Raw genomic sequence first — 27804 nt, 5'->3', positions numbered from 1 at the left:
TTCTATTTCCGCTTACTCTGTAGTAGAGTAATTCTACTCTTTCTCCATTAAGTTACAGAGTTCCCCTGAATTCAATGCAGTGAGGTTAAAAAGATAATGCAGGGCTCTATTCCAAATGAGCTACATCTTTTTAGCTTTTAAAATAACCTATAAATACTACTTGCAAACACTGCTCTATACACCCTGGAACAGACATAAAACCACTAGGCAGTGATGTAAATTGTTTAGGCTACTAACCTTTCATTTGTTACCACTCTGATGCAGCATTTTAGCTTAAATTTGAGTGGACAAATTTGCAAAATGCATGCAAAAAAATCTGAGGCTTGAAAACTTTATTCTCTGATCAGTATTTTAGTCATCACTTCCAGAATTTCTCATCTAATAGCAATGCTGAAAAACAGCAAAACTCAGTGTTATGCTTCACATATCTATTTATGGTAGGGTTTACTTTATTACTGCTATCATTTTCAACCAGGAACAGAAATAACCTGAAATAAACTACCAGCATGTGCTTGTCATAAACAAGCTATTTCACAGTCCCATAGTATAACCCATATAATGAGAGAATCATTAATTTTTTTGTTTTTATGTTTTGCACAAGCAAATAAACAATACTCCAAATGACAACCTGACAGAAATCGCGTACAAGTATTCTGCCACTGTAACATCAACTGCACAGTATTAATTTCATGATGAAGACTTCAGTACCTTCAAATCTACCACAGATACCCTAAACCAAAGCAAGCAAGTTTACCTGAACTCAAGGAAGTGGGCCTTTTCCCAGTTAGTTCCTTAAAATTCCTCATGCCAATCCCATACTATTTATGGAAAACACCATGTAATAAAAACATGCAGCCTTTCAAGTCCAGGAAAGGAGCATTCTTTAAAGAAGAATCACACTGATTAAAGAGTAATGTTTTATTAAATATATATCTGTAATACTATACTACTAGAAATGTGGACCTTACATTACACGTTTTGAAACAAGAGAAAGTATGGAAAACATGGCATAATGTGTGTTAGTAAAGCAGTGTGCCATACTACCAAGCAAGACATGCTGGAAGTACACAAGAGATACCCATGACAAAAGGGTATCCATCAGAATGTAACTTACGGGCAGGTTTCTTGCTGAGTCCAAATAGAGAATAAGCAATGCAGAAGAAAGCCCATCATTGGCTTGGTCTTTATCAGCTCTAATGCTTGTTAGCACCTAAACCAAAAACACACTGTAAGCCTTTCTGAAAATCAAATAATAACTATTATTTCTGTACCATTCCTGAAAAATATTTTAAAAACATCTCCCAAAACGCAAACATTCACAAATGCACACTATGAAACATAGGAAGTAAGTTTTCAAGACTCATATAGATATTTCAAACCCATTTTTATGGAAATTTGCACCCCATTTCCGAATTATTTTTTTTAGATTGGACAGATTATAATATCATATCCAGCTTTATTTCCCAGGCTAATGAAATGTTAGCTGATATTCTCAAACCACGACATTAAAAGAAAAGAAGAGGACGACAAAAGCATTTTAAAATCCCATGCCAGAAGAGTACATTGACAGTTATGACTGGTTTGAGATTTCTAAAGACAAACAGCTTGGAATAAAGTTACAGGCTTATCCAAATTCACAACAGCTAGAGAACTAAATTACTTACATATTTAGCTTAATTAAATTACTTAACATACTTAACATAACTTACATAAATAACTTAAAAAAAAACCAACACAACAAAAAACACCCCACAACAATTAAGATCAGATAAAAGTAATGTGTTCCTTTAATACCTTGTCTAGATTTTCAGCAGTTGGCATCAATGTGAGCCATTCCAGTTTTAAATGCAATTTTCCTTTGGACACTTCATCCAAAGTAAACCACTAAAAGTTAAGCAAAGTAATGTGAAATAAATCTGACACCAAACAAATACATGATTGCAATTGGCTCTTCAGAACATTTAGGAAGTGCCAAGCTCTACTAGAAAACTCATAGAGCTGAAGTCTGCATAACCTGAAAAGATCTGATTCATTGTTTAAAATGTCCTATTTCACACTAAATATTACAACAGAGAATAACAAAAACAGCCACGCAAACCTCTGTTATACAGTAAAAGCATTTTTAAAATATCAAGAGAATTCTTTAAGTTCTGTAAAGATGTTCTGGAAATACAAACCCTGCGTAACATTACTATAAAATCTCTCTTACATATAGGACAAAAATTAGTCTGCTAGGTCTACTAATAGTTAAATCAGGCAATTAACTATTATCCTGCAAGAAAAAGGTCTCACCAAATATATGTTACTGTTTTTTGCATTTACATACCAGTAATCTTAAAACCCCAAGACAGAAGAAGAATGGCAGTATTCTTCAGATTTCACCAATTCAGATATCCCTTAAACCACTGTATTGATTGTCAGGGAATCTACTTCTATAGCATTAAGGTTATTCATGCACATACAGGAACTATTCCCAGGGAAAAAAAAAAAATTACAAGAACAACTACATATGCAACAGATGGGTTTTTTTAACCCAAAACTTACTGAACACTTACCTCATCTAGAAGACGCTCCTTTTCAACTTCAATTAAATCTATCATCAAACTAGAAAAAAGAAAAAAAAGAAAATCTGTATTTTAACCAAGAAGCAAAAAATCTAATATAGAACTCTAACCCCACCCTGTGCTTGCTGAGTATCCAGGCTTCCACTGAGATCAAAAGAGCAGAATACTATTCTTTTAGCCCCTAAGAGAGGAAGAAGTAGGGAATGAAATGTCTGAACAGAGATGAATGCAAGATAACAGAAAATATGCCTATACTAGAGCCCATTTTCTATCTACAAGGGCAACTGGCACAATATGGCTCACATACGTATGACCAAACTCTCAAAACAGTGACCACCATCCAAACTACCCACTGGAAATAGCCCCTGGACGGATGCTATGACCGAATTCATGCTTTGGCATTGTCTGGAGAGTGCTAGTTCACACAAGCTAAAAATGTACCAGGGAATCTGCTAAAAATTAAACATGGCAGACAACTGCATGCCAGTGCATGAACATTTGTCGTGGCTTTATATTTTATTAGTACTGATGTACACATTATGCCACTTCCCCCCCCCACCACTTCAGTGTAAGATTAGGGAAGTGCAAAGAAAAGAAGCCTTTGTACTACCTACTTCTTTATTTTAATGAGAAGAGAAGTAGGTACTGTTGCTCCTGTTAAGAGAGAAGGAGCTGCAAAGATAAGGGAGTTCTACTCTGTATGGAAAGCAACAATGGGAAGCTCCAAAACTCTGCAAGAAATAAAGGTGACAAATTACTGGAGAAAGAAGCTGACTAAAACCCTGAAATGTTTATGGGTAAACACTAAAGGTAGGCCTATAGAATCTAAGAGTGAGTAATGTTTGCAAAAGCATTACAGCAAAATTTTTTCTTTAACCAAATAGTTAAGATCAGCTCTTAGAGAAAAATAAACCGTGAGCTAGCCATTTAAAATGATGAAGATGAAGAAGATACATGGTTATAAAGCTATATTAACTTTGTCTGAAGAAATAATTAAGACAGTGGTAGCTTATGAACATTAAAGCAGGTAGGGTACAACTCCTAAAAAAAAAAAAAACACCAAACAAAACCAAACAAAAAACCCCCCCACAACCCTTTTTTTTTCTGGGTATCCACAATACTTACCTTATTTTTTAAAAAATATATAAACATATAGATGCGTATGTACACAACAAGCACATTTTTATATACATATATTTACATATATGAAGTAATTAGGGAACTACTTACTGCCACCATTTTGAAAAGATAATCAATTTATACATATAGTAATATAGCAGAACTACAACTGCAATAAAATGCAAAAAGAAAAAAAAGATTACATCAAAATATTTCATCTCTTTTCAATACCTACAAGCATATTGTCCATAACATTTACCTTCCCAGGAAGTCATCTTTATCTGGATCTTCATCAAAGAGCTCAATCTCTAGCTCCTGTCCTGGATGTTCATATACTAAGGCCTGGAAGTACAGTAAGATGGCACTGTCAATGGTAAAACTAACTAGCTTTGTTAAATGGCATAGTAACAGTGTAACATTGAACTGCAGTGCCTTTGTGTATTAAAACATATCAATATGCTTTAAAAAAGATGCAATTTAATGAGTAGAGCAAGTATAAGAGCTTTTCAGATGCAATTTGCTAATGTTGGCTTTAAGAGACTAGACTACTTTTCAGAATTACTGATGCTTAGTCTAGACAAAAGTAGTATATACATCAATGGAGAATTTCTGTTTTGTTACAGAACTTCGGCCTTTTAGAGGGAGACATCAAGAAGCTCCTCAAGGAAGCCCCCAGAGTATCTTCTTTAACAAAAGAAACTTTAGAAGACAACTTTACAGAACGCACAACAAGGTATTTTTATTGATTATACCTCATAAACTTCATTCCATTTTGGATTGAGATTTTCTTTGATGACCTTGCTTTGGAAAATCTGGTTGCCCACACGGATGATTCCATAAGGATCTGACTTTCCCTTGACAATCCCTTTTAGGTAAGTATCTTTCCCCTCCAGGTCCTGAGCTTCAATAAAGTGTATCCTTAGAACACCCTGAAAAAGGAAAAGATGAGTTTATGTAGTAATCTGAAAGCCTCCATGTCATCACAATTTATGCAATATATGTCTTATAATTTCCATTGCCATTTCCTTAACATGAAACTTAGTTTGGACACACTGTAAATGAAGGGATATCAATGATGATCCACATACACAGCAGACCTACCACTCAAGAGATTACTGAAAAGAAAAACTGTCATCAACAATCAGAAACATGCCAGTTATATCAAGAAATGCCATGCTACTGGAAGTGAATAGCAATAAGTAGTAACAACTTTCAAGTGAAGAACACTAACAATAATTTGCAGTGATAATACAAATCATGTACTACTTAATTTTTAGTCTATACAGTTGAACTATATTTTAACAAATTGTATGTTTAAGATTCTAGCAAAACAAAAAATCCTTCTTGGCTTTATTATGAAACATAATTAACTCCATAGAAATTATTTATAAATTAAATCAACTATTATAAGTGACTGGATTCATGATAACTTGTACTACTGCAATAACTATATTTAGAAATTCACACAGATGTGCTTATCTTTAACAGTTACTACTACAGAAAAAACTAAATGCCAAATCATTAGTATTAACAGAAACATGCTTACCTTTGGTATAGGAAACCGCAACTGAGCAATCTGCACTTCACTGACAAGGGGGACTGTAATTCTATTTGGAAGGACCAGGTAGTTGGATATTATATCCAGTATTATTGTATCTGATAAACCACTGTTGGAGAAAATAATCCTCAGTTACTTCATGAGAATTAAACACGTTATGTCACACTAATACACTCTTTTTGCTGCTTAACAACCTAAATGGAGAAAACATTTGCCTTTTGGGGGAAGGTAGAAGACACATCTGTTTTTTAAACACTTTTTTAAAAATAAAGGGTTCTTGCCGAAATGGCCACCAGGTGGAAGCAGCTGACACTGAACAGCAGAAACCACAGAGATGAATATAAAGTTCTCATTTCTCTGCCACCACCAAGATCCCCCCTCACCCCCGCCTTTTAAAGCCACCCAGGGTAAAAGGCTGTTGCATAAGTTTTCTTGCCTGCATTGCATATAACCAAGCAGATGTTAACTGTTAATCTACTTTTGTATTTCAATAATGATTTAACTGTCCCTGAAAGTTTGGCTAACCATTCCTGTAGTGTTATGAAACAAGTTGTCCTCTTGAGCTGGGAGGACTGTCATTTAAAACAGAAACACAAAGAAAACATGCTTGTGGCCGAGTAAAATATAGCCTAGGGAAGCAAAACAGGTTTTGTTCTGGCAAAAAGGGAGTGGCAGTACAATCACACTGGTAATGAATCATTTAAAAAAACCCAACCCCATCCCACACACACACAGAAAAGAGGAAGATTTCCTAAGCTACGAGTTTGCCCAGTTTGGGTCTGAACTGACAACAAATCAGTACCTTGTCAGACCAACACCATTGGTTACACACATTGCCTACACTGGCAAAAAGGCAGAACTGGAGTGCTACAATTCACCACGGAAGACAAGCATCCAGGAAGATTTTAGGGGTACGTACAAAGGTTCAGAGAGAAAATTATAAAAATGCTTGAGATATTCTGAACTGCAGGTGCACTCTCACTAAAGCTGGTGGAGCTCCTTCAGAGATGAACAGTTTTTCCTCCTAAACACACGTTATGATTCTCCTTTTACAGTCTTTATGAAATTAAGATGCAGGTAATGTTTGAGTCCTTAGAACATTTTTCAGATGGAGCACTTGTGTTTAATCACCTTGTGAAGTTTTTTCTAAGACTGAATCTGCAGTTGGGAGTAGCTCTGACTCAGCAGCTACCATATTTATAAAAACACAAAAGCTGCAGTGAAATGTAATATGTATTACACCTTCATTTGGGAAGAAAATTTTGTGGTGAGCAATAAACATATTATGGTAGAGACGGGTAACAGAATTAACCCATTAAATACAATCTGGCTCATTTCAAATTCACATCGATCTTTCATACCAGAGATTTGCGACCTGTATAGCCTGCATCCCCTTGGCTGCCCTCTTCCACTGCAAATCCAGATGAACTACGATACATGATAGAACATGGCTGACTTTTTAATGGCATCCAGTACAATACGAACAGAAGAAACTCAAGGCTGCATCAAGATCAATGGACAGGTCTGTGCAGACCTCTGTTTATTCTCTGAATGAAGCAACAGTGGACAATGTTAAGAGGAAATGCTCAGAGGAGAAGTTTCTTCTCAACTTCTGTGAGTTAATTCACGTCTGTCCTGAAGAGGAGTCTTCACTCCCCTTCCTTTCTTGCAGAGCTTATGCAATCATATTTACAAAGATTTTCATTCTACATGAACACTGAACCCTACAAATTTATAGTTTCAGTAATTCTTAAGGCAACTACTACAAGAAGATAATTATGTTATTTGAAAGTAAGTAGCTTCCTTTAGTCATCATTGTAACATGTTGCTTTTCAAACTTCTTCAGTTCCGTTTTGCTAAACATCAAGTTTTCAACTTATGTATGCTAAACTTTCTCTAAAATGAGCCAAGAAAATAGAACCCATTTTGTTAGAGTTGACTTAAAAATTTAAGATAAACATCTCAAACAGTCTTAACGTTAAAAGGAAAAAAAAAAGCTGAGGTGATGGCAACTACACAAGCAACAATAGCACTTTTCAAAATACAAGTTTGATGAAAAATCTCCAGTAAAGAGATCAGGTAAGTTTGTTTTGTTCATGCTTTTGTTAGTGTCTCTACCTGGCAAGAAGAGAAAGCTCTCCCTTTATGCTCAGTAAAGTGCATGTCTTAAGAACAGATGATTAATGGAGAAAACTAACTGACCTAGGTCAGAGAAAGCAAACGAGCAGTGCAAGAGAGGCAACGGTACCAGAGCTGCCTTGAAAGAAAGGTTATCGTGCTCTTCTCTATTTAGTTAAGATCACATACATTACAAAATAAGCTATAGGCATAAATAAACCTATCCTAGACTAGTGAAAGGTTCAGAGACTGATTCATGTTCAAATGGAGCTACAGGACATCTTCTTAAATAAGAGAAAGAAACAGCCTGAAGCACAACAGAGCCCAGTCACTTTAAGTATTTGCAATCCTTCATGCTAGGGCCAAACCCCAACTCTGTGATTCCAAAGGTCAGTCTCACAATATTATCCCAACATAAATGCTTGAATTTCACTGAAACATTTGAGAAATGAATATGAAAAATGAACCAGCATTAATGGAATTTCACAGAATTTTACACAGAGAAACTAGACTCAGAGGAGGTAGCTGATATCCCATCTTTAAAAGCAGGGCGCTGAAGAAGAATACCAAAGATCATAACTAAATAATGAATTAAATTAATTCTAAAACAACATGACACTTTCAAGCTGTTTAAAACTTATCTAACCAAATATTAGCCAATTGGGATGCTCCCAGCTGGAAAGTATTCTTCATGAATACAAGGCAAAAATGGCAATCTTTTTTATTCTTTTGTTACTTAAACTAAGAGGTCTGATCTATGGAAAACAGAGACAGATCACTGATCAAGCAACAGAGGACGATCTATCAATTTAAACCCTTACGTTGATGCATCATTGATAAACAGCTTAAGATTTGTAAAACTTGAAGTCACTGATTCTAAATACAATTATTTTTTCAGTTCACAAAAATGAGAGAAGCGTGAAATGCTTCAGATAGTTTATTATAGTAAATGTCTTAAAAAGCTCAATTTCATTGCAGAAAAATAAGTGGCAGTTACCTACTCTGTTGTATTGCTCTCTATTTAGCTCTACTTAATTATCAGTGACAGACTAAGCAGCTATGTATTTTTGCTGCGTCGTCTTTGTTCATACTGCAGAGACAGCACATCTCTGACTGCGTAGAGTATTTTTACTATATCTCAAGCAACCATAACAGGATTCATCTTCCCATCATCCACATTCCCTCCTGACAGCACTTGAGTATTCTCACAGCCTGGCTCCTCCTCACATAAAGATTTTAATTCCACTCCTCCGTAAGCTATACTAATGATGGAATATGAATTACTTTTGTGTCCTTCTCCTTGTGGAGTCATGTACAAAGCACAATGGAAGTTGTTAACAGCTGACAGGGAAGCTTCCAGCAGCAAATGCAGAAATTCATTTAGCAGAAGACATTTGCAAACAGAGTACAAATAAGTAGTTTAGTGTGCAGCCAACAGTCGTAGGACAAAAAAGGTACCTGTGGCAGCAGCAATCTCTTTTTCATCATTGTTCATAACAACTACAATATGTCAAGCTGTCATACCAAAATATACAATCTATCTATACAGATAAGAAAAACCAATACAGCACTGAAGAAATCTCTTGGCAAGACAGAGCATGAGTCACCTCAGTTACAGTTACTATAGAAACTATACCACATCTAGATGGCACCATTATATGCATATGTGGCCAAGCTTGGTTGCTCTGGAAACCATAAACTTGAGATACTTAGGGAGATCTTGTTTACATTTGAGGTTTTGTGTTTGCCGTCAGGCAAATATGTAGCATGATATGAACCTCAGGAGCCTAGTAAGCTTATGTACTAAACATAAATTTATTAGTGTTATATCAAAATAGCAAATTATTACTCAGGAGCTGTACTTTGGAAGCCATTTTCTCTCTCTTCCAGAAAACCTTTTTCCTCAGAGGCAGTCTTAAGCTGCCTTGAAACATAAGCAATTCTTGCAGCCATTAACCTACTTAATGCAAGTTGTAATTTCAAACTGTTCAACTGGGATTCCATGCAATGGCTTCAGATGTCTAGGTAAAGCAAAATCCATTTCAGTCACGCATTTGAGCACTAAAGGATTAATTTAATACCTAAATTCAAACTCTTGTTTTTAAACAGTAAAAATAATTCTGGAGTCAGCCAACTCTTGAGAGTACGGGATCCAATCAAAGGACTAGTCACAAAATCCAAATATGTAGCAGATCCACCATTATCCCCTTAGCCCTCGTCTCAATATTAAAAAGCCCCTGGGTAACTATTACAACTTGATAATTATGAATATATTCCTGGATTTAATCTTATCAGGATTGCAATGCTTCAAAACAGCTTGGTTTTCACCTCTGCTTCTGCTTTTTTCTTTGGGATTTTATTACGTACTATTTTGAAAAGCTCTGAATAAGCCAAGCATTTTTTCTAGCTATATATGGTCAATATTTTTGCTACTCCATTTGATCTTCACATAACAAACTGAAAGCTTTAAAAGTAAGTACTTGAAGAGATTAGAAAGTTTATTTAATTTGATTACTGTCTTAAGGTATTTCTAACTACCTTTACACAAGCAACTAGAGATATATCAGCATATAAAACCATAAGCCATGATGCTGTGAACCCACTGGTGTGAAAAATAAGGCTCTCTGTCTTTCTGCTGTCCTAGGAGATGGCAGATGGGAAATTCACGAGATTCTGGAAATCTGGAAAGGTTGAGAACACTAAAAAAAGCAGATTAAAAGTGATCTTTTCAAAATGTTTTTAACAAGACCTACTAGATATACTTTTGATGTACTTTCATTTGTAGTGAAATCACTACCTCCTACATACTGAACAATTTAATATAATTCTAAATTAAGAGATAACTGCTCGGGGTCATTTAACCTAAAATTATTTAGCTGATGGTCTTCAGATTATCTGGGGTTTACTGGGGTGGAGGAATATCAAACACTGCTTTACATATACTCACTTCAGTCCCGGAACATCCAGAAGATTGGTCAGTCCAGTCCAGTTAATTTCCAAAAGCTGTGAATTACAGAGAAAAGAGAAAGGAAAAAAAAAAAAACAAACACCAAGAAAAGCAACTTAGAATTCACAACACTGAATAAATAAACCTGATCACTATAGATTCTGATCAGGGGAGGGTTAATAACCAGTTTCCAGGATTTTCTTAAACAGAAAACCAAAACCTCTTCCATGCTAAATAATTTTTAGCCATGGTTTTTAAAACAGAGTTATAAAAACAACTCACCATCCTCTTACCCACCCTTCCACTCATACACATAAATACACACAAGCACACCCCAATATATACACGTACATAATATCTACTACATACAACCAATATCAAATAATGAAATGTGGTCCTATTTTCTGGAGAAATATTTTAATATTCACCATGGAACTGTTATGGATGAACAGTCACCAACATGAATTTGCAAAGTATAATAAGCTGATGAAGAATCCCATTTGAGACCAGGAAAATAAGAGATCTAGAAGACATGACCAACGGAAAGAATGAAGGATTGGGTTTAAGAAGGTGGAAGGAGGACGTGACAACAGCTTGCAAACACAGAGGAGGCTGTTTTCAATGACAAAGAGACAAATTCATTCTACCACTGATGCAGTAAAGAAGAAAGGTATCAACAGAATTAGGTATCGAAGTGAGAAACATCCTCAGAAATAATTAATAGGGATAACTCATTGCTAGATTATATGTACTTCCTTCACTGAAAATCTTTACAGAATATTAGACATACAGATGCTATAAAGGTACATTATTCTGTTTCAGGGCTGCTGGCATTAACAACTGATTTCTAATGTCCTTTTCAATCCTATAATCTTCTCATTCTAGACAACAAAACTAATAGAACTGAGTTTCCTTATCCCCCTTCTCAGTGAAAACTTTCTATTAACTGCATAGAAGTTAACTGAATATAAGCAACAAACAAATCCAAACACACCCAACTACCACTGTGCTTCCAAATCCAACTAACCCAATCTAAGGATAACTGCATGAAAAAAGTTAAAAGGATTTTGAGCTTCCTCAGTTAAGAAACTAATTGTGGTGGTTCAGTTAAATGCTGACACAAAACAAAAAATCTCCACAAGAACCTATGTTGCATCTTTCCACAAACAGGCAAGAAGAATCACCCTACATTCATTTTCTATTAAAAAACCAGCACATACCGTTCTTTATAAAGGATCTATTAATAGTTAAATTAGTGATTTCCTTTGTGTTATCTTTAGTCGAAGTATTCACATAATACGTTTACTTACATAAGGAGCACTGTTACCTAAGATACTTTTGTAATGGTGGCCAAACATTTCAACAATGTTATCTATGAAGCACATAGCCTACCTGTAACAAACGATTAAGCAGAAAAAAAAAAAAATCATTATCCTTTCTTCAACAGAAAAGGTAGTAAGATTTAATAATTGAATATTCCAAAACAAAAGGCAAGACATATCCTGGGATGTACTGCAAGAATCTACACAAGCCAGCAATATGCCCTTGCCACAAAGAAGGCTAATGGTATCCTGGGCTGCATTAGGCAAAACATTGCCAGCACGCTGAGGGAGGGGATCCTTCCCCTCTACTCAGCACTGGTGAGGCCACACCTGGAACGCTGGGTCCAGTACTGGATTCCTCAGCACATGGACATACTGGAGAGAGTCCAACAAAGGGCCATGAAGATGATTTAGGAACCGGAGCATCTCTCCTATAATAAAGGCTGATAGAGCTGGGGCTGTTTAGCCCAGAGAAGAGAAGGCTCAGGGAGATTTTATTAATGTCTATAAATACCTGAAGGGAGGGTGCAAAGAAGAGAGAGCCAGGCTCTTCTCAGTGGTGCCCAGTGACAGGACCAGAGGCAATGGGCACAAATTGAAACACAGGAGGTTCTCTCTGAACATCAGGAAACACTTTTTTACTGTGAGGGTGACTGAGTGCTGGAGCACGTTGCCCAGAGAGGTTGTGGAGTCTCCATTCCTTGGAGATACTCAAAAGCCATCTGGACATGGTCCTGGGCAACCAGTTCTAGGTGGCTCTGCGTGAGGAGAGGAGTTGGACCAGATGACTTCCAGAGGTCCCTGCCAACCTCAACTATTCTACGAGTCTGTGAGCATATTACAACAGAACACAAACATTTGGTCCCATCCAGGGAGTAAGATTAGTGTCTTCCTAACTATGCTATTGAGAATGGTGAATAAACCTACAGACTTCAATAGAATGCTTAAAATGTAGCACTTACCCTGCTGATATCCATTCAGAAAATTTCTGCAAGATTTTTCTTAACCTCCTTCTTTTACCATATTACACTCCTGTATCGCCATATAGTCAGGAGACAAACAGAAATAGGGACTCTAGTATAGGCATCTAACTTAAACTCCAGTAGATGATTCAAAGAAGCTTTCTCTCTACCTCCATCAACTAAAAGGAATCCAATGGAGATCTGCCATATTTCAACATTTAGAAACCAACACATTTAGAACAAAGTATGTATAAATTTATACAGATCATTACGGTTTATGTTTGCTTCCTCTAAATGCAATTTTCTAAACCCTTCAGGATATTCATGTTTCCCAGACTCTGAAAGAATGAAAGTCAAAACAAATTTTCATTCTGTCATTACAGCATCGAGCCCTCAGAATGACAGCTAAACTTCATGGTTTAGCTCTATTCAATTCATTTTCTTACTTCACATACTGTTATGTTGTGTGAGCTAAAATGCAGTAAACAATACATTTCTGCCAGTTGTATGTATTTTATTATATTTAATTATGCCTTTGCATCCTCCCTTTTCCCCTTGACAATTACAGAGTATTCCCTTTATCCATCCATTTCATATAGTGATTTTTGCCCAGGAAATATATTAAATATCTCAGATACAATAATGATGAAACTATGATACCAGAAAAAAAAAAACCACACAACATTTTTATTGTTCTGCTCCTACCCTTAAAAAACACTTTCTCAAAGTATCCACAGTAAAATAGTAGCAGTACAGAGAACAGAAATGTAAAGCTTGAGACACTCTGCTGAACTATGAGTAAGGTGTTTCCTATAAGAATTTTGTGGCTTTAGAAATAACAGGAGCTTTCTAGTAAGATATTGAAGAATTGATGCTACTGTGAAAACTTAGGTTTATTTTTAAGAGATTTCTAAAACTGTATTTTGAAAGTTTCATCAGAAAGTTAATTTTTCCTTTTGATTTACTTTTCAGCACAATATCCCAAACAGACGCTGAAAATAATATGACAGAGGAAAAAAAGTAACAGAATTTTGAACTTTTCATTAAATAGCAATAATTCCTTTTTGCAGTTTAGGGCATAAAGAAACAAAGATAAAATACTTCTTGCATTAGTTGCTGGTATCACTTCTGTTTTAGCCTTTTGATCATTGGTGAAATGCATCACTGGATAAATTAAAAATGAAAAATTTTATTTGTCTACTGGTAATTACATTTCGCAGTTAAGGTATTTTGTCTTTGTAACTAGTGCGTTCCAAAGACATCCTCTTAGTCATTTATTTACTTGATTATGTGTATTAAAATTATCTTGCATGACAAAATGAAACAGAGCATCAGATACTATTTAATATAAATCTGAATTTCCAAGTTCATGTTTCCAGAGGCACACAACGCTGGACGTAAACAAAATAATGTTATTAGGAAAGATATTCTCCAAATGTAATAGTGGCTCCAGTGACCAAATTGCATAAACGGGTGGAAATAGATAGCTTTCCGAAAGTAAGTTCTGTGATAAAATAATAGATTTTTGGAGTCTAGAAATTTTAATGAAAAAGTGTCCTTACCCAAAGGCAGGAATACCTCTAAAATCCTAACTTTTATAAACACAAGGTAAACAGTTATGGTCTCTTTGCTCTTTTACACAGTAGAAACAATTAATGTTAGATGGCTACTCTGCAATTATTCGTATCTGGGATGTTGATATTTGCTCTCATTATAAAATAACTTCAAAACATAGAATGTGTCATCATCTCAGAATGGCATTTTTTTCTGAAATATACAAGGGCTTTTACAACACTCAAAAGCATTAAGTGAACAACATGGTAAAAATTAATAATTACAGCATATTTCATAATGATGAAGCAGATCATATTCTTGCTACTTGTAACAACAGTCATTCTAAAATATGCAATAAATATTGACAGGCTTTGTTTTAGTTTTCCACTTATGAAGTGATACAAACCCTGGATGAATGTGCAATAAATTACCTGAATAACTGGTACACAACACCAACTAAATTATGAATGCAATGGTAAAATGTGAGACAATGCTATAGATATGAGAACCTTCAGAAAACTTTTCAAATTGAGTTTACTTTTCCCTTAATGTCATGTACAGCACACTTGATTTCTGCGTAAGTGGAGATTTCCCTCAACTGTGAAACTGAAAACTTTACAGCCAGGCTTTGGTTTCCATTGCACAAAATATCCCAAAGCATTTTTATCCTCAGCTCAAGAAATATAAGATTTTGGTTCTGAGATAGGAATATAGACCTTTCTGTCAGAAGACACATACAAAAAAACTGCCTTTGCCAATCTGAAGGGAGGCTCTGTGCTACTTCACTCAGTTTTCTTCTTCAACATCCATAAAACGATTACAGGCTCCAATATTGTGAGCACATGGTTGCTTTCAGCAAACGGTTACACAATATCAATCCAAATTTTTTCTTCTAAAACTTAGTGGCATTTGAAGTTATTTTTTCTTAAACTTTTATTAATTTTTAGGAAGTTTTGAAGTCAACACAATTGGGATGAATGCCGGGAGTAAAAATTAAAATCTCAGAGTAAAAATAGTGTTTTGACTAACCATACACAGGCATCTAGTTCCATTTGAGATCCATCAGGATACAGAAACAGAACAGCTGGGGTTGGAAAACATCTCTGGAGATCATCCAGTCCAACACCCCTGCTCAAAGCAGAATCAGCTAAAGCAGGTTGCTCAGGGCCGTGTCCAGTTGGGTTTTGAGTATCTCCACAGGCAGAGACTCCACAACCTCTCCAGGCAACCTGCTCCAGTGTTCAGTCACCCTTACAGTTAAAAAAATAAAAAATAATAAAAATTCTTTATGTTTAAAAGGAATTTATTGTATTTCAATTTGTGCCCATTGCCTCTTGTCCTGTCACTGGAAACCACTGAGAAGAGTCTGTCTCCACGGTCTTTACTTGCCCCATCAGGTATTTATATGCAAGATCCCCCCGAACCTTCTCTTTTTCAGGCGAAACAAGCCCAGCTCTTGCAGCCTCTCCTCATATGAAAGATGCTCCAGTCCCTTCATCATCCTTGTGGCTCTTCACGGGACTCGCTCCACCACGTCCATGTCTCTTGTACTGGGGAGACCAGCACTGGACTCAGCACTCCAGATGTGCCTCACCAGTGCTGTACAGAGGGGAAGGATCACCTCCCTCAACCTGTTGACAATGCATTTCCTAACGCAGCCCAGGGCGCCGTTGGCCTTCTTTGCCATCAGGACACATTGCTGACTTCTGTTCACCTTTTTGTCCACCAGGACACCTCAGATCTTTTTCTGCAAAGCTGCTTTCCAGCCAGTCAGCCCCCAGCCTGTCCTGGTACATGGAGTTATTCCTTCCCTGGCACAGGACCTTGCATTTCCCTTTGTTGAATTTCATGAGATTCCTTTTGGCACATTTCTCTAGCTTGTCAAGGTCCCTCTGAATAGCAGCACAACTATCTGGTGCATCGACCACTCCTTCCAGTTTTAAGCAAACTAACTTCCTGAGGATGCACTCTGTCCCACCATCCAGGACAGCCATGAAGATGTGTTGGCTCCCATATTTACCCCTGGGGTATACCACTACTGACTGTCCTCTAGCTAGACTTCATGTCACTGACCACAACCCACTGAGCCCTAAGAGTTCAGCCACTTTTCAGTCAAGCTCATTGTCCACTTATCTAGTCTGTACTTCATCAATTTACCTATGAGGATGTTGCAGAAGATAACTTCAGTAAAGCTTTTGATGCTAAGATAAGCAGCATCCATTGCTCTCCCCTCATCCACCAAGCCAGCCTTCTTATCAGAGGGCTATCACTTAGTTAACCATGATTTCCTGTTCATAAATCCTTCCTGACTACTCCCAATCACTTTCTTGTCCCTTCTCCCTTACCAGCAGGATTGAGATCACCGCTTGGGCCCCTGTGCCCTTGAATCGCCCCCAGAGCCATGCAGTCACACTTTATGTTTTCCAGATCTCCCCTGGAAGTAGTGTTGGTGCCCACATGGAAAAGCAGTAGTGGGTAATAGTCTGAGAGCCAGACAAGATTTAACAGTCGACAACATCCTGAATCTGAGACCCAAGCAAGCAGCAAACCTCCTGAGACAATAGGTCAGAATGGCAGATGGGGGCCTCTGTCCCCTGCAGCAGGGAGTTGCTCAGTACTATCACTTGCCACTTTCTCCTGGTGCTTCAGTGTAGCCCAGGCACTGCTGGCTTGGATGCTCCCAGGCCCTCCTCTGCTACACTGGTCCACACAATCTGTTCCATAGTTGCAAATCTGCAGGTGGGGTAGGAGTCATCTTCCTTATGCCGGAAAACTTCCGGCTTTCCCCATCATGGGAGAATCCTATCCAGTAGTATCTCCAGAAGGTCAGAGGTCCTGTTTCAGGTGTCCCCCCTCTACAGAGAATCACACTAGATGTACGTGTGAGGGTAACTAAATTCAGCCTAAGCCATCTACTTGTTCATATACATTTGTCATTATTTGTTATTACTTGAAACCAGACAGTCAGAATCTAAAGTGAAAAATACTACCATTAGTAGTCGTACAGAGCCCGGTACAGAGATTGGTGACTTTCATCATTCTTCAGGTGAAAGCATGAAGGTATCATTGGCTCCAGTACCATTTTGTATTCAATGTCTTTTTCAAAGATCTCTCATTTAAAACTAGTTTTGACCACTTTCCATTAGAGTACTAGCAGGATTGTTTTAGTGAGAAAAGGCTAACCTACCTTATACAAGAAAAAGTACATACTTGAGCACATAATACGGAGGAACTGATGTGCTGTGGAATTCACATCACTTACCACACTGTTATTTGACTATGTATTCATAGTCTAATAAACATACTGAGAGTTCAACTAGTACATATGAAAGTTTCCTATACTTCTGAAAACACTGATTTTTAGAAAATGCTTTTGAGAGACTTAGGTTATCAGGCTCATTTTCAAACAGATAAAAAGAAGGTTAAAACCACTCATCCAGTTTGCTCAAGAGACAGTGTTTACACAAAAGCTCTGCCCTTCTTCCTCCAAATTTATCTTCCATTAGCATACAATGCCTCTATCAATTATAGATCAGACTGTCAGCCAAGCACTTACAAGAAGTTGTGCACGAGAGATGAACACAGACATTGGGAGAACAGTTTTGCAATTAACATTTTCAGCAAGGGAATGCACAGTTAACAACTGGATTGGAAAAGATTCTCTTCAGGTAAGTGGGAGGCTCAGTTTGCTAAGGCACATCTATTTACAGAATGTTTGCAACGCTAAGTGGCAGTAACACCTTCCAGAAGTGGATAAGATCTTACCTAAAACTCATACAGTACACTGAACAGTCTTGTTGTTTTGTTGGGTTGTTGTTTTTTTTTTAAGGTGTTATGATTTCTTTTCTATATTAATATCAATTTAAAGCTATCAAGGTTTTAATTTCCAAATGCAAAGAAAAACTGTTAGAAATAATTTGTTGTGAAACAGGTTATTTTACATTGGTAGGTAAGTTTTACTTGTACAGTTTTACAATAACAGACTATGAGCCAGAACACACAGAACATTTATATTTAAGACAATTGAAGGTAATTTCAGTGTATTCTTTGAAAATTAATGGTGCAAATTATTAGCATATGTTCTCAAATCTCATGCTCATCTTAAGTCTGGAAAAAAATTAAGAAATAAATAATTAAACTGGGATGAAAAGTCCAACTTAACATGAATAACCTCAGTTTTGTACTACTTCCTCAATCCTGCAAACCCACAAATGTTTAAGTTATGTAACATACAAGTAGCTTGGTAGGAGTTGGTAAGACTAATCACAACTTGTGCTTTCAGACTGGTTCTCATGTTCTAATCGCAAGTTCTGACATTACATTATGTCATATTTTAAAAATCTATGTAGGCTACCAAGGCTCTGGAAGAAGTAATTTTATACTGTTTTAAGACAAAGAACCCAGTTTATTACATGATTTATTCCTTTTTTCATTATTCATACGCAAATTAGAAGGCAAATACACACCATAAATACATCAAAAAAAATGGTCCTAAGGTGTTCATACCTGCATCCCATATTTAACAGTTTTACATACTGATGTTTTCAGAATAAATAGAAAATGAGAAAATATTTGCAATTCCTTTTGATTTTTTCATGCTTTGTTTAGTATATTACACACAGCAGTTAACACGGCAAAGTCCTGTGTGTTCTCCTACATAGACTTAACCAAAGTAAATGAATTGAGCAACGTAACGCATGTTGAAATTCAGCATTGAGAAACATCTCCTACACTAGACTGAAACATATCATAGTGGTTTCTGTATTAACTGCCACAACCCTAAACAAAACAGAGAACAACCTATGAGGCACCACTGAGAACTGAAAGATTTTCAATTTATGTGACCAAAAAGCACTTCAAAAGGTTGCAACACAGCATATGAAACACATACAGTGCCTATGGTACAAGCTCACTATCAATACTTTGATTATTACACACCTCTTCTCAAAAACGCTACCAATTCATTCTGTCATCAGTCCTTAGACCATGAAGCATGTAAAAAATAATTACACAAAGAAACTGAAAAAAATAGTGCTACTAAGAGTGGCCATTTAGACAAGAAATGCAGTTAGTACATATAATATCGGAAAATTCTATTCCTTCTATTGTACAGGAAAAATAACAAAGACAGAGGTCAATTTCAGAAATGTTAAAGACAAATCCTTTTCAATTCCAAGTTGGAGCTAAGAAATTAAAAAACATTACTGAGGCTAAGCACTTTACAGGATTATTAGAAGAGCTTTGCAAGTAAATCTTAAGCCATGAAATATTTTAGAAGGAATACCAGTCTTCAAGCCCCTGGCATAGATCAAGCTTTAACTATTTGGGCTTTGAAGGTAAGTTCTCCTTGCAGACAAGATTTGCTACATTTGCCCACCACAGTGCTTCCTTTCCAGTTCTACTGGAAGAGCCCAGCAGTAACGAAGCACACTGATATCACTCTCTAATCTTAGTCTACATATATTAGTGACAGATGCTTTTTTCTTTTCATGCTTTTTTGGCTTTGGTGTTCTCCCCCCCCCTCCCCCATTCCTCTCAGTAAGGTTGTTTCCAGTCTGCACTTTTGGCTTCCAAACTTTATCAGACTTCAGCATAAGATACACCTTCTGTAACATAAGAAAAGAAGAGTTTTCTAAAAAGCAACACCAAGTTCAGGCAACAAAAGCTTATACTTGGCAGTAGTATGCAAATAGCACTGAGAGCAGACAAACTCACAGTAGAGAGAGAAGAAAGTAGTCAAATCTACACATTGCTCGATACACAAGAGGGAGCCCCTCCAGTCACGGTCCAGTCAAATAACAAGGATTTTCATTCTACATTTTGGGCATTACCATATCATGACTTGCTGGAGAGGAAAAAGAACCCCTAAACTTGTGGTTCTGACAGTAAGTTAAAGCAATGCTACCACCCTATCAAACTGAAGAGCCCTATGGAGAAAAAGGGAGCAAGCAAAAGACTGCCAGTTGATGAATCATTTTTTGAAGCACTGCATATAAAATTCCATACTTAAAAAACAAGTTTTGGCCTATAAATCTCCAAAATAGCTCAACAATATAATTTCCTTCTCTGTCACCACTTTGAGCAATGAATAATTCTCTAAGTTTAGCTAAATTCAGGGAATGCCAGCTGGTTCTCTGCGGCAGAACTAACAGGGCACTGGAAAGACTGCGTTCAGGATTTGTCACCGAGTGAAACTCTGGCAGAAGCCAGAAACGATGTGGTGTCTTTCCACAACACATTGCAACCGAGAGAGGTGATATGCCTTGCAGAGACTGTTAACAGCCACATTACTGGCCTAGAGCAAGATTTCAGACACCAGTTACACTTTCCGATGAAGCAGTATGTGTGCCATATTACTCAAAGCTCTTTCAGTTCTTCCTCTGCTCAGAGGAGTGAAAACAAGTTATGCTTTCTCCCTGAAAATCAAGAAATTTGTGTCTTATCAAGGCTCTGTACTGAGAACTAATGCAACACATGCTAAAGTGCACTCATACCAAGACACAAATCCTTCTTACTCCTGTAAACATTTTGTTATGTAAGTTGGAGGAAAGGGAGAGGAACATAAAATCTTTATGTGGGGAACCAGTGATTGTCCAACATTCTTCATAGCTAAAAACTGATTAGATGTCTTTGTATTCATAGGGTACAGTGACTCTGTTATTGCACCTGCTATTCCACTAACAAAACACGTCTCCATTTAAATATGGACTTGGTCCAAAGCTCGTGCTCATGGGCTGTCTTAGGCTTCCTGGTTTAGGCCCTGACCTAGTGATAAAGGTAGCCAGAGAGCTGTGATCTGATGAGGCAGACACAGGAGTCTGGACATACAGTTAAATACAGTTTGGAACTACTAACACACACAAAGGACTACTTATATGCTGTGTTCACAGCGAAGCTGTCCACAGTAGGCAGGGGAGATGAAGGTATGAAAGGCTGCTGGTTGCTCCGTACTGGACTACTGGATGTCCGATCGGGGCACCATCTAGTTAAGAGCCAGAAATTACATCTCTCCTGAGAGCGGCTGAACCTACTGAGCAGAGAAGCGTTTCGAGTGAGGGGGAGACAGCACGAGCAGCGATGCAGCAGGGGCACTGATGTAACACCTCCTCCTAGCCTTTCTTGCAAGGGGGCAAGGACCCCACATGGAAAAATATTCAAAACTATTTTTCAAACTTTACTAGTTGACTTTGACTCAAATACTAGAGTTGAGATCTGTTTTAAAACCTGCCCTATTATTTTGCGTTTTAAGAAAACCCAGTGATTAAAAGTGTTTTGGGGTACCTCAAAACCCTGGCTGACTTAAAGTCTCATCACAGAGTAATGTAATTTCGGAATTTGCCAAACATTCAACCAAGACTGGATATTATGTAGAATCATATTGCATATCACGTTATATGGTGGGATTTCCACCATAAGCTATGACTTCTAAATATTTATTGAGTTTTCCTGTGTTTGCTATTTCCTTCCTTCATCTTTTATTCGGAGTATTTGAGACTGTCAAGTATGCTTAAAAAAAAGCCCTCAAACCCACAAACACTGGAATTCACCTACATAACACAGTGGCAGAAGCATCATGAAAAGTGGAAAGTTTCCAAAAGATGCCCGATCGGACATCTCCAAGTCTTGCAGAAAACAGAAATGGAAAGTTCCCATATATTCTTTATACGTAAGAGAGGGAGCGAGTTGGTTATGTGCAATGCTTATTAATCATCTGGGAAAGTGATGGTAAAAAGAACTGGAAAACAAAACAAAAGAATTTGCTAATTACCATGCTGCTTTTTCTATATCAAGAGACTATGGAAAAAGGTCAAAAGCATCTCATGTGCAAAGTGTGTATCTTAGTGTTGACAAAGCAAAATAATGCAAATGAATAAACACACATTATTCAAATTCACTGTTGGGGAAATAGCCATGCAGACAGATGTCACAGTAAACATATAAAGCTCTACTTCAATCTGTGACTACATTAATGAGTTTGATAAATCCCTGAATAAATCAGATGCAACACAGAACAAGTGTCAGTATGCATAAGTAGTAGAGACAATAATAATTCTGATGTTCATATATGTTTAAACGAACAGTAACAGAACAATCTTCCTAAAACTCTATGAAGATCAACAGCCTGTGAAGTTGGGATTTTAACTAAGAGGAAAAATGAGGAATACAAATTAGACAGAATTGATAGGACAGACTTATTCACCTTTGGTTAGAATGCAAGAAACAGAGTATTGTAAAGGTGTGACTTACGCTTCCATTTATTGTTATGTGCAATAGAAAAAAAACAAGTCCAGCAAGCAGTGATCCTTTAAAACTTCCTGGTACAACACACCACTGAAGGTAATAGACAAGTAGGAGACATTTTTAAAAGTTAATCATGTAACTGAGCTTTTACTCTTCTCAAGAGAGACAGTAACAGCTCAGTTTGTTTTTTCTGTTCTGTTCAGTCATGGAATGATACTGGCTGTATGGCATGCAAGCGGGACTGACTACTGCCTTCAGTTCTGCACCAAAATTAATTTCTCTTATGATATTCACAATTTATTCTTTTGTGATTTCTTCTGTGTTACACTGAAAGAGTTTAAAAAAAACCAAACATATATATCTCTGCAGCCTATAAGAAAAAGTAGGCTAAAAACTGATGAGCATTTTTACATATTTGTTCTCAATATCCTAGATGCCTTTACAAAGGGAAAAGAATGTACTGGAATGTAGAACATACAGGGCCATTACTGAAATTCATAGCAGCACAAAAGGCAGCCTCTGAACACTGCCAACCTTGTGTTTTGATTTGGCTGCCATAAGCACTACTAATTCTCAGAAGAGAAGCCACAAAGTATTTTAAAATGCTGATGAACAACTCCCTGCTAATCAAGTTATGGAAGTATAAGATTTCTGCAGGACAAATTTAAGGTCTGCTACAGGGCACGATGATACAATTCCATGAGATAAGTTGTGTTTCTTCTCAGAAATTTATTATAAGAAGGGGACTAACATGCTCTCTTCTGTTACTTGTGAATAGTCATGCAGAAATAGAGTACAACTTGTCTACTAGTAGAGCGCAGCCCATTACCACTACAATGCTAAAGTGCAAACATTATTATAATAATTTAATAAGTAACATTATCCACTGTATTTCCCCAGTTAACATATCATAAACTCAGCCTCTCAAACAAGGCTTGCCTATACAATACTACAGAAAGTAGAAATCACACCGTTTTTCATCATTGCTATAGGAAACGCAGCATATCTCTGCACAGGAACTGTGTTTAACAGTAGTAAGTTTTACAGTGATAACTGTCTAAAGATTTAAGTGAGACAATTGCTACAGAGATAAAATGTATTAGCTGTGGGGGTAAGAGACAGAGCAGGCAAGTTTTTGAGTTAAGGTGACCAGAAGAAGGATCACAGTTGGTCTTACAAAAATCTAGTCCACCTTGCTATTCTCCATAGTGTCAACTACTCAAAGCTACAGTTCAAGCCGATTCCCTCTACTTTCTACTGCTTTCTACCCTTCTACCAGTCTTGCATTTCTGTTCACACCCTCACACTAGTACTGACACTCTCCTGACTCCTTAGTGAGCCAGCTCAAGATGCTAAAATACATCTGAAGGACAGGAAACTAGTCACTTCTTGTTGTGTTTAATATTCTGCCAGCTTACGTCCCTTAACCAGCTTCCTTCAGGACCAGAACTTTCAACACCAGTATAAGAGAGACAGTAACACTGAGTGGAAGGGCACAGGGAGAGAAGAATATGGTATTGTGCAAGCACCAACTGTGATGGCCCTTAAAACATTCCATAAACTATCAAAATAAAAATCAACGAAATTTAGGTTATAGCAAATTATAAGTATACAAAGTAACAGTGCATATCACTTTGGCTTTATAAGCAACAAGACTAATTCTTAACAAATATTATTATAGCAGTATCTACACTTCAGAATTTATCCAGGTGCTCCACAAACCCCTTTAAAAGAGGTTAAAAAGTTTTGAAGCAAAGATACTTACAATCTCATATGGTATGAAGGCATTTTTGATCAACTGAAAGCAAACCAAAACAACATTCTTCTGCATTCTACATAACCACTTTATGTTTTTTTCCAGCCATTTCACTAGGGCACATTCTTGGGGCAAGCACTCCTTCTGAGTCTAATTTTCATCAGTATTGATAATTTTGAAAATTACATCCAGCACTGAATTTTCCAAAGGCAGCCAATTTTAAATGAAACTAAATCAATATTAAATAAATCAAAACTACAGGACAGACCCAATCTGTAAAGGGAGTAGAGGGAGATCAGTGCTCAAGTCAGCAATTGGAGGGCTAAAGTGTGAATATAAGAATCAGAGCTTTGGAAGAGTTGCCCACTTTTCCTGGAAGGCATCCTGTTTTCCAACTGTGTTTTTTTTAGAACAATAATATTGGTATTTTCATGTATCTGTTTTGTTGTTTGTTTTTTTTTTTAAAAAGAGAAAAGGGTTGGGTTAGGACACACATTCAATATTAAGTATGCCTAAACAAGCTTTTGAAAATTACCAATTTGCAGTACAGCTGTAAGCCATATACATGTCTATAACTGAACCAAAAATCAAAATAAGTAACTACGTGATATTTTGTTCTAAAAGATAACTACACTTAGAGAAGCAGAATATATGGTAAATATACATAACATTAACATAATAAGTAATGCAAAAAACCTTACGAATCCTGACTATTTACACAGTACTAACTTCTCTCTAGCATTGAAGCTCGGAGGTTTAAAAGACGACTTCAAAAACATTAGAATGCACATATTTCTCTCAAAATATCTTACATATTTGCACATATTTTATAAGCTGATGAAACAGTATAGTACTTTCTTTACAATAATAACAACAAAATACAGTATTTTAAAAGTTTCATACAAAGTAAGAACTCTTGCAGCATCTAAAACTTCATGTACTACTCACAAATATGAGACTGGTAAACTCATTAAACAAGTATGTTCGGAACTATTAATTTAGGCAGCGTTGCCTTATATAGTCATTAAGTCCAGCAAACAGATGATACAGAGCAAGAGGAATTGTTGCCAGTTACTTTAGACTGGAAAGTATGAGAACAAAATCTAACGCCAGCTGCCAACTAATTTCTCTTCTCTTCTAACAAAAATATTGAAGAAAAGCTTTCCTTGGCTGGAGCCACTTGCTCTCTAGTAAGTGGACAGAATTTGATTATTGTGATAATAAGCATTATTTTACATTTTTCTACAGAAGCTAGAAAAATAAACACCAAGATGACACACTGCAGTGGGGAGAAAAGTCTGCTTGGAAAAAACTAAACATGCTTCTACAACTGTCAAAATTATGGAATAACTTGATCCAAAGACACATTTTTTGAACAATCTACCCTTAAGTTTGCTTGGACCTTGACCACTAGCTTAGTTTTTAAATGAAAGGAGGGTGAAAAATACTTTTAATATTTTTGTAACTGAATACTTTTGGGGAGGGGTTGACTTCTTAATTTTCATACTCCAGTCTACTTCCCATCCTTTTTTGTCCCACTAAGTCAACCAGACCCCTAGTAAAGTGGCATGGGGGTAGGAGTAAAGACAAAATTACTCTGGACAAAGTCGTTCCCAAAGTGACATGTTCAGAAAGCTACTGACCACAAATGAGAGGTGTTTCACTGGATATATTTTCAGTTTACTACCTCAGGTCCAAGTTGTCTGAGTTAAGCACTTAGTAAATGCACGGCACTTAGTGTGGATAAGGGACAGAAAGGACTGGGCACAGGTACCAGAGTTAAAAGCTGACTGGAGAGGTGTCTGGGAGCACCAGAAATGAAAGGTTCAGACAAATGCTACAGAGCACAGTGCTGAGAGTGGGAAATAGAGGAAGTGCCAGAACCTGCTTACAGCATGCCTGCTGCTGATCTCTCCCTCCCTATCCCCTGCCAGCTTTCCCACCTCTCCCCTAGAAAGCAACAAAGAAGCAGTAGCTGCAGGAGGTACCCCAGGAAAGCAGTCCAGACATACTACATCAGGCCATGGCTCTGGCACCGAGTGCGTCAGCATGGCTTCTGCAGAAGAACTGTACACTGGTTTCTTCCTCAGTGAATACAAAACCAAACAGAGAGACAACACGAACCACATCCACAACGTCAGGAAAGGTCATTCCCGTAGAAAAAAAATGTAAAGCCTGTGTCCACACAGCAAAACTTCTTCCTGTTCCTCTAAAACAGAGTGTTTGCATTTAACTTGTTTATTGGATGGTCCCTGTAATGAGCTGGGCACTGTACTGAGTCTGGAAATTGTTTGGGAGAGCACTAAATAGCAAAATAATATCAGACAGTACGCTAACAATTACACAGTACAGACTACCATAAGGCAGTGTTCAATCCTTGTCATGGCCCTGCTTAGTTTGTTAGTATAAACACGAACTTTAACAGATGCCCTACACTCACACTGCTCAGCCAGAGGGTAAAAAATGAGATTAAACTTAAGCGGACATCCCCCAATGTTTAGACTCGCTTCAAAGAAATCTGTGGAAATCCAAATTTGGTTCATCCCAGTGTATTTCTCCAACCCTTTCCAAACAAGAGCAATGATGTTTCATCAGTTTTGCACGAACTATTTCACTTTTACAAAAAAACTCACTAAATTATCCACAAAATACTTCCAAATTCTTGCAAGTTTTACTAAGATTTAAGTCTACATCCCCTCTACCCAAGCACACATGGTTTCTCTAGACAGATGAAACAAGCCACATAAATGACGCAGCGACACCGTAAGTTTTTCCTAGGCCACACATAAACACCCATACAAACCTATCTTTTCAACAAGTTAGCAAAAATTTATCAGAGGACATTTGTTCAAAAGAATTGTGTTACAAGAATGTGATTTCATTCAATAAAATAACAATATACCTTCTAAAGCCGCTGAAGTAAAGAATTCACTCCCACCCTCCAAACCTTGAAAACTAGATCAACTTTTTAGAGTTGCAGACTGCTGAGGAAACCAAGATAATCATCTGAGGCTGTTTCAAAGTGCCTAAACCCATATACTTGTAATTTATGACCTAGCATAGTCTGAAACTGTTAAATCTTGACAATAAAAGTTTTACTGTTTACTTAGAATATATCCAAGAAACAAAAGCTTCCAATGGAAAATATATTTCCAAGTAAGAGATGGAAACAATTAATTTCTTATGCTACACAGATTTCTTTAAAGAATTTCCATAATGTTCACATTTTCTATGAAGCTCTTACTGATACTTATTAAAAGCAGTATCAAACTTCAAATCGCTGAAACTGCCTTACACACACATATACAACATCAAAGAATTATCTGCCAACAAGTGTGCAATGTGTATTATGTTCTCCTTTATATTTTTCTAAAATAAGATTGTTGTATGGACTTTGCAACATCTGTGAACATTTCTTGATACACCTGTAGATTAAAACAGAGATTTCCTGGAAGTAGTAAAACCTAGACTAGAATTACTGTCATATTTTGTAAGATTTAATTCAATTAAACTGTAGAGTATCTGTTACTCATTTTCAGACACTGAAAATTACATTTGCTATCTATCCTCTGTTCTTCTACCAATGCTGCACCATACAGCTTTGACTGTACGTTACCAACAGACATACTGGTGCTTACCAGTCTTACCTGCGAGATTCGGACT

At 36.9% G+C, this 27804-nt stretch overlaps 1 protein-coding gene across 1 annotated transcript in view; it reads right to left on the bottom strand.

Moving 5' to 3' along the window:
- The window catches only part of ESYT2 (extended synaptotagmin-like protein 2), a 63494-nt gene that overhangs the window by 21936 nt on the left and 13754 nt on the right, over positions 1-27804 (bottom strand). The window contains exons 7-13 of the mRNA XM_009329893.1: positions 10307-10362; positions 5230-5350; positions 4436-4612; positions 3943-4025; positions 2556-2604; positions 1795-1884; positions 1115-1210 (exon numbers count right to left, since the gene is read on the bottom strand). Of these exons, the coding sequence (XP_009328168.1) occupies positions 1115-1210; positions 1795-1884; positions 2556-2604; positions 3943-4025; positions 4436-4612; positions 5230-5350; positions 10307-10362 (672 nt within the window). The remainder of the gene's footprint in view (positions 1-1114; positions 1211-1794; positions 1885-2555; positions 2605-3942; positions 4026-4435; positions 4613-5229; positions 5351-10306; positions 10363-27804) is intronic.

This window comes from Pygoscelis adeliae, unplaced genomic scaffold (genome assembly GCF_000699105.1).
Source record: "Pygoscelis adeliae isolate BGI_AS28 unplaced genomic scaffold, ASM69910v1 Scaffold238, whole genome shotgun sequence".
Classification (NCBI taxonomy): domain Eukaryota; kingdom Metazoa; phylum Chordata; class Aves; order Sphenisciformes; family Spheniscidae; genus Pygoscelis; species Pygoscelis adeliae.
This window is presented reverse-complemented; position numbering and strand designations above follow the sequence as displayed.